This window comes from Vicugna pacos, chromosome 9 (genome assembly GCF_048564905.1).
Source record: "Vicugna pacos chromosome 9, VicPac4, whole genome shotgun sequence".
Taxonomy (NCBI): Eukaryota; Metazoa; Chordata; class Mammalia; order Artiodactyla; family Camelidae; genus Vicugna; species Vicugna pacos.
Window position 1 is genome coordinate 12,293,821 of NC_132995.1, and position 8,024 is coordinate 12,301,844.

The 8,024-nt window shown below is 50.8% G+C and overlaps 1 protein-coding gene across 1 annotated transcript; it reads left to right on the forward strand.

The window, feature by feature from the left end:
- Nucleotides 1-741: 741 nt before the first annotated feature.
- On the forward strand, nucleotides 742-7,337 carry LOC116282276 (F-box only protein 27-like). Its single transcript, XM_072966402.1, has 7 exons — nucleotides 742-773; nucleotides 1,036-1,302; nucleotides 1,496-1,607; nucleotides 1,687-1,782; nucleotides 4,136-4,271; nucleotides 4,946-5,698; nucleotides 5,838-7,337. Exons 1-6 carry the CDS (start codon nucleotides 767-769, stop codon nucleotides 5,009-5,011), a joined length of 684 nt encoding a protein of 227 aa, XP_072822503.1. The 5' UTR covers nucleotides 742-766; the 3' UTR covers nucleotides 5,012-5,698; nucleotides 5,838-7,337.
- Nucleotides 7,338-8,024: the final 687 nt, after the last annotated feature.

Consider the following 8,024-nt stretch of genomic DNA (forward strand, 5'->3'; position numbering starts at 1 on the left):
TCATATTTTATTTTTATTGGGTAGAGTTGGTATAGAGGTTAACAGCAAAGATTCTAGAGGTAGCCTGGCTAGGTTTGAATCCCAGCTCTGTCAGCTACTAGCTGTGACCTTGGGCAGGTCACTTGGCCTTAGTTTTCTCACCTGTGAAGTGGGGACATAGCACTCACCACTACAGGACATTGCTGGTAGAATAAACACTCCCTGAAGGTTGGCTAGAGTTATCGCTGGTTAGAGCACTCAATCAGAGAATCAAATAGAAATGCATTTGGTTCCTGCTGGAGCCTGTTTTCTCCTGTGAAGTGACCCCCTGGCATAGTGATGCCCTGCCTTTAAGGTGATGGGAATTTTTACAGGAGCTAAAGAATATGAGGCCTCCTGCCTGGATACCTGACCAAAATAACAGCAGTTGTTCAGCAGCAAGGGGCCACTAGTGGAGACGATGAGTGACACACTCTGGATCCTGGCAGCCCCCATCCCTCTTTCATCTGTGGGGTCTGCGATTCTGTTCGGCTGGTGGTTAGGCTGGTGGTTAGTTACCCTGTGGTCCGAATGAAGTCCGAAGGAGAGTAGTCTGGTGAATAAGGGGGCGGGGCCGGGGCCGGGAAGGGCTGGCAGATACTGGGTCCGAGGGAGGATGGAGCTGTGAGGTGGGAGCCCACGGTGCTGGGTATTAAGAAGGGAGGCGCAGGTGAATAAAAAGGGCGGCGGAGGAGATGGGAGCAAGTGAGGCAAAGTGGAGGCCCACCAGCGAGGAGCACTGGCTGAGATGCAGGGTAGGACTCGGGGGTCCGAGAGGCCACAGAGGGGATTGGCTGCCAGGGGCAGTGGTGCGTGTTGGGGAGAGGGGCTGAGATAGTCTGCTGGCAAGGACTGGTTGGGAATCTGGGGACTTGAGGACCGGGCGGGGGTGGGGGGGCGGTGAGGATGGGGAGGCAGCTGACGGGGTTGAGGCTGACAGTCGTGGGGTGCGGGTGGCAGGGACCGGGCTGGCTGAGGCTGCAGGTCCCTGACGTCTTGACACTGACTCTCCCGCAGGGGCACCCGGGCCAGGCGAGGAGCCCATACGTGCCTCTGCCTCCAGGGGCAGGCCGGCTCCGCAGCCCGAACCCGAGGAGGCGCTGGGCCTGAGCCAGCTGCCCCCGGAGCTGCTCCTGGCGGTGCTGAGCCTCCTGCCCCCGCGCACGCTGCTCGGCCGCTGCCGCCAGGTGTGCCGGCGCTGGCGCGCCCTGGTGGACGCCCCGGGCCTGTGGCTGAAGATCCTGGCCCGGGACCACCGCGCCCTGTGGCCGGTCGTCCGCAGCTGTCTGTGCGCGCGGACCCATAAGACGCAGTCTCTTTCAGAACCCTAAGGGCACAGGTGGGGAACCCAGGAAGCAGATCGTCCTCAAGGGAGCCGGTGGGAGGATGCAGAGAGGCAAGGCTGCGCCGGAATCCCCTGGGACTTATTCCTGGGCTGGTGGGCAGAAAGGAACTTGGGCACAAACCTTTTTAACAGATGCCTTCCAGATGTGGACGATGCTGAGCGGTGGGGATGGCTGGGCAGAGGAGGAAAACTATGAGGTCCTGCCTGGGGCGCCTTCCCAGACCAGCTTCCCATCTACCTACAGGTAAATGCGTCTATTCTCCAGGGACCAGGGCGGTTGTGAGTCCTTACCTGTTCTCATCACCTTTCTCCCTCTTTCATAGATGGTGTCACAAGAAGGAAACGTTGGACCTGGAGGAGGAGGGTCTGTGGCTGGAACTCCTGGATAGTGGCAAGGCTGAGATTTGTGTCTCTCACTGGTGAGTGTGATGATAAAAACAGCCCTTTTGCTGAGTGCTGACTTTTCATGGGTGGCTTCCTTCAGGCCTTCTAACAACAACCCCTTAGGATATAGCAGGTCAGGAAATGACTTAACCACCATCAGAGCTTTAGGAGTTGGCAGAGTGCCCTCCCTGAACCCCTCTCCTAGCCCCCAAAGGGAACTGCATTGGAAGATGTCAGGTGAGGTCCAATACAGAGGACTTGGGCCCAACTTAGACTTGTCTGTGGATGAGATGCTCCTTGCTTTAAGAGGGGACAATTCCAGATGGTTGTGTAAGAGTTCAGATTCTGGAGCCAGACCTCCCAGGTTCACACTCTGGCTTTGCAGCTTTGTGGCCTTGGGTCAGTCAATGTGTCTCAGTTTTCCCTATCACTAGCAGATGAATTTGCAATCAACTTCTCTTTGTAATTTAATCTTTTATCAAACTATTGTAGCATGTTTGTGTTACTTTGAGCAATGATGTACCATTTCATGGTAATAATCAGTGACTCCCAAATATTGCCAGACATCGCCCAGGACTGTATAAAGCTCCCGATGCCTAGGTCCCACTGCATACCCATTAAATCAAAGTATCTGGGGTGAGGGAGCCAGGCATCAACATCTTTCAGAATTTTATAGCCAACTACAAAGTTAGAGGGCACAATCCCAAGACCGCCTTTCAGTGGCCAGTGTAGGGGGTTCCTACAACCACCCTCAGGCTCAGTAATTGACTAGAAAGACATAGCACTCACTGAAAACTAGTATACATAATTTAGTTTATTACAGGGAAAAGATAAAGATGAAAATCAGCCAAGGGGAAGGTCACCGGATAGCATCCAAGGGAAGAATCCAATGCCAGACTTCCATTGCTCTCTTCTGCCCTTGGAGTCGGGACACAAGACTGTCCTAGCATCATGTGTGACATGTGCATGGGATACTGCCACCAGGGAAGCTCACCTGAGCCTTTATCGGGGCTTTCTCATGTGTCTCAGCTCAGCCTCCAGTCAACTGACACTGTGTGATGCATCCCATGTCATCTTGTTAGTCCTCCTGGAGTGGCTGGCGCCCATTATAAGACTACCCATGTGGATGCAGCCAATTGCTACCAAACCACATTGGCAGGCCATCCAGTATGTCCCAAGGTCCCCAGGCAAACAGACATTCCTGTCAGCATAATATTCCAAAGAAGCAGAGGGCAAAGGCCATACATTTGGACCAGGCTAAATTCTTTTCTACAAAGTATCTTCAAGATTCCAGATGACTCCAATCTGGGGCAGTGTCTGTAAATTACAAGTAGCTAATAATTCAGTCCAAAAGAAAAAGTGTTAACATTGAGAGCTTTATGGTCACAGAAAATTTAAAATTTTTAATGTATATTCTTTGTATGTGGTTGCCACCAAATAGTGTGAAAGGTAAATCCGAAGAACATGAAAATATATTAACATGAGAACAAAATTCTGTGGAGAATTAAAATAGACGCTGAGAAGTGGAGTGATGTGAAGTGTCTGTAAAGTAGATACATGTTTGTGAATTTATACAGCTCATTACTCTTAAATTTTTAATTTCTAACATCAAAGATGAACATTTCTTGGGAGTGCAACTGAATGAATTATTATAAAGTGAAGACATTCACCATACTAGCCCCCCCATCAACAACAGAAAATGCCAGAAAACCCCACCTTCAGCATCCCTCATGCCCCTTTCCCCATCACTACCAACCCAAGTGTAGCACAATTCTGAATTCTGTTACAGTAGACGAATTTTGTGCATTTTTATACTTAACATATATGGAGCCATACAGTATATAGTTTGTATCTGGCTTCTCTCAATAGCATGTAAGTTCACCCATAATTGCATGTAGCTGCAGTTACTTTACTGTCATGGCTGTATAATGTTCCATTATGTGAATATGCCATAATTTACCCATTTACCATTGACGGTCATTGGATGTTGTTTCTTTGAATGTCGCTGGGTATCCCATCATCGATTTGGATTCCCCTGGATCCTTTTAAAGGACTGATAAGAAAATTGTATCTCAGATATCATTGTTGTACACATTGTACATCATTTGCCACCAGTGAAACATGGATAAGAAATAACACGGGGAGGAGGTGCTGTGAAGAGCTCTGCTCTAGGTCATCACTTCTGAAGCAGTTGTGCAGGCAGGCCAGCTGGGGAGCTGGTTTTGTGCAGATGGATTCATTGGGTGTGCAGTGGGGTCAGGCTCCCAGGTGACACTGGTGCTAGTCCCAGGGACCACATATTGGTTTGCATCCATAGGGAAGCCATTTGACACCCAAAGAAATAAATGGAGGTGGAAGTCCATCTTCAGGGTTTCCCTTCTCTCACAGGTGGACAGACCGACAAGGCACTGACTGTATGTATCAACTAACCGTCCAGCTTCTAGATGCCAACAGGGCCGTCCTGGACCACTTCGCTCTTGTGTCTTTTCCCATTCAGCAGCATAGAAACAGTGTCATCTTTGAGGTGAGTTTCTGACAGGAGTGAGGGGGAAGGTCGTTGGAGCCTATGATGAAATTGCCCCCCAAATTTAGTGGCTTAATACCAACAGCAGTGATTCTATCACCTCTCCTGGTTTGAGTGGGGCTCTGCTGGGAGCTTCTCGCTCTGGTCTCTCACATAGTTGCATACAGAGACTGGCTGGAGCTGGGGGCAGGGTGGGTGCAGTGTGTACACAGCAGCTGGTGATTGACCAGCATCTCCTGGTTTAGTCTCAGAGCTTGGCCGTGGGACCTCTGTCCGTGGGACCTCTGTCCGTGGTCTAGTTTGGGCTTCCTCACAGCATGGCGGCTTCAGGCCAGTCAGACTGCTTCCCAGGGGCTCAGGGCTCCCCCATGAGGGTTCCGGAGAAACCAGCAGAAGCTGCGTTGCCTTTCTGACCCAGCCTTGGCGGTCACTAGGTGAAAGTTACTCAGCATCACGTCTACCACACTCTTGGTTACAAGCAAACCCGCCCAGATTCAAGGGGAGTGGGGATTAGACGCCACCTCTGGATGAGGAGTGGTCTGATTGTAGAAGTACAGGGGGCACTGGAGGTGCTGTCGCAGCTGTCTGTGGGAAATTCCTCCTGCCAGAAGGCCCCAACCTCAGCTTTTGAGAGCAAGACCATGGCACAATGGGACTCACCTCTTTGCCTACAGATGAGCCATGTATTCTCCAACCTCAAGACGGGTGTCCGCTTTGTGTCTCTTGAACACTGGATCTAGGACTTCACCTTTCAGCCTGAGCAATGCAGAATTTATCTGCCCAACTCCAGTGTGATCGTGCAGGTCCATCCGTCCTAGTCAAAGGACTGTCCTTGCAAAACAGCCTGACTGTGCCTTCCAGGAGCTGCGACCACTGGCTGGGACATCTCATTCGTTAATCAAGGGCTTGTAGCTCCCTGGCATCCTGGGATCTCCTGGGTCCAGTTGAGGGTGCTACTGGGCCCTGTCTTCAGGTTCTGGAAGCTACTAGAAGGGTTCCTCCATCAGGTTTAACTGCTGCTGTTTCTCTAAGGCAGCCCCTGTTCCACTGAGTGGAGACCCCCAGGTAAGCACAGGGAAATGCTGAAACTGGAGAGGACTCCTCACCCTCCCTCCCTCCCATCCCTAGCCAGGCCCTCTGGTTCAGCCCCAGTCCCCTCTGCCCTTGTCTCCTCTATTTCTACTCAAGAGGCTTTATCGCTGCCTTCCGGGAAGCCTTCTCCTCCTCTCTGACTGGAACCTCCTCCCTATGGCTGAGAGAATTCCCGCCCCATTAAGTGGTGAACTTAACCTCCTGAGGTTTCAAGACTGGGACCAGGACTCACAGCTGAAAGTCACCTACCTCAAAAAATGTTTGCAGACCTGTTTCTGCCCACTCTGTGAAAAATGAAGTGGTCACCTGAGCCCAGCTGTACCCTAAATTATATGGTATACAAAATTCTTTTATTACTTTGAAATTTTGAAATATGGAGAGAATAAATTAGCACTCTATCTGCCAATCATAGGTAATAAATGTATTATTTTACCAAAAGTGTCTCAGATCTCTTTGTTTTTTGTTTTCCCTCAGATCTTTTAAATCCAAACACAGTGGTGCTGTCTTCCCTGACTATTGGGTTCAGAGCAAGGAGTGTCTCAGTTGCGGAAGGAAAACTCTACAGAGGAAAACAACAGTGCAAGGTCTTCTCCAGTAGAAGGAATGGAAGAGTTAGGCCCCTATTCCCCAAGGCCTAAGGAAAGCATCCTTGCAAAGATTATCAATCAGGTTTAAAAGCATTAGGCGGATGACAGATGTGGGTATAGTGTCACAGTGACACCACATTGTGACTTTCTGGTGTTTCTCCTGCTCCCCGAGGACCTGCCTGCCAGGGCATAACTAGGCCTGGACTGGTCAGTTAGGGGGCCAGGAGCTGGGACTGGGGGCTCCCTCCTGGTCTCCAGCTCACTTGCTGGGGTGCCAACTGGGCAAACGAGCATCCTGCTACCAGTGCAACCCCAGTATTCGAGTTTGCAGACACAGAGGCCTCCTGCTGCTCACAGCTGTCCCAGCCCCAGAAGACCCTGCCTTCTCCAGGTAACAGCCTCCTGAGACAGCTAGGGTAGCAGGTCCCACATGTCTGGCCAGTCCTGGGTGCCCCACGCCTACCTGCTCTGCCCCCTACGTGGGGCAATGGAAGCAGGACCCAGGAAGATTTTGTCCCCACTTCTGACACCTCCTAGCTGGCCACCAGGTGAGAGCTGGGGCTAGCTGGGTCTGAACAATGCAAATAAAATAGTAGGAATTAGCCCTGGGGCCCTTGGATGGCAAAGATGAGACCCTCGGCTCCCTGATTCCAGGAGGAGGAAGCCTCAGGAAAGCCTGAGCCAGGATGGAAGAGGAGAAATGGTTTTGGGAGTACACACGTGACTGATGCCTGCCACCCCCTCAGTCTGAGACCTTGAGCAAGATCTCTCTGAGTCTCCCCTTGTTCCCCCTAAAAAAGGATCAGAGTGTCCATTGTTGGGAAGAGTAAACAAAATCATTTATGAAACGTGCAGAACCAGGCCTAGTGTATCAAATGCTTAAAAATGGTACCTCCCCTGGGGCCAGGGTAGGTGGTGTTGCCTGGAGGCTATGAGACAAAACAGGTTCACATCCTTACTTTATGCCTTTGGACTTGGCTTTCTGAGCCTCAGTTTCCCTCCTATTGAGTCCTGATTTTCTGACCCCTTCCCCACCAGCTTCTTCCCCATACATCCTGTCTCAGTAAAAAGTAGCAAAATCTATTCTGTTCTTGGACCAGAAACCTTGGAGTCCCCCAGGACTTTTCTGTTTCTCTCCCACCCCATCAAGAGAATCCTTACCCAGGAAGGGGTCCCCACCCTATGTAGCACTTTCCTGGAAATTCTCTAAGCCAGGGCTGCGGGCTCTCTGGGCATGGACCTCGACTTTAGATCAGGACCTAAGTGAGTCTCATCCTGTTTCTTGCCCAATTAAGGGGTTCTGCCTTTACCTCCACCACCAACCCTGGTGCATGGGGTCGGCTGGAAGCCCAGAGGCACTCTAGGACTCTTGCCTTAATAGGGTCATCCTGGGGTCCCATGGTGAGTAGATTGGCAAGCTGATGGCTCCCACGGGCTGGCTGCCAGAAGAGCGCTGGCATACTGATTTGGGATGCCTTTCACTCGCTCAGCTGGACACAGGACAAGTTCAGGGTTCTGGATCGTCACCTGTCTGCCACCATCCCTTAGGCTGGAGCCTAGGAGGTGGGTCTGTACATCAATTATCATCTCTCTGCTGCTTCCAGCCCATAGCACCCAAAGGCACGGTGGGAGTAGCACAGGTGCCTTTATCCATGCACCCCATTCAGGCCACCAGCAGCCAGGGTGCTCTCCCAACCCGCTCCCCACATTCTAGGCCAAGGGCCAAGTAGACTTTGCCTCTCTTCTCCAAGGGCTAATTTTTTAAAACCCTGTAAAGGAGGATTCGCTTGTTATTACTTAAGCCAGGAAGAGACAGAAAAATACCATATGATACCACTTATACATAGAATCATGTATATAAAAAAAAAGAACTTATTTAGAAAACAGAGCCAGTCTCAGAGACATAGAAAACAAGCTTATGGTTACCAGCGTTGGGGATGGGTGGGACAGCGGGTGTGGAGGGATAAATTGGGAGTTTTGGATTTGCAGATACTAACTCCCATACATAAAACTGATAAACAAGGTCCTACTGTATAGCACAAGGAACTATATTCAATATCTTGCAGTAATCTGT

What these genes read in the sequence shown, in the direction of transcription:
- LOC116282276 (XM_072966402.1), top strand. An exon ending in AGCTTCCCATCTACCTACAG is followed by an intron (nt 1,608 to 1,686) that starts GTAAATGCGTCT and finishes CCTCTTTCATAG; the next exon opens with ATGGTGTCACAAGAAGGAAA. An exon ending in GAGATTTGTGTCTCTCACTG is followed by an intron (nt 1,783 to 4,135) that starts GTGAGTGTGATG and finishes CTTCTCTCACAG; the next exon opens with GTGGACAGACCGACAAGGCA.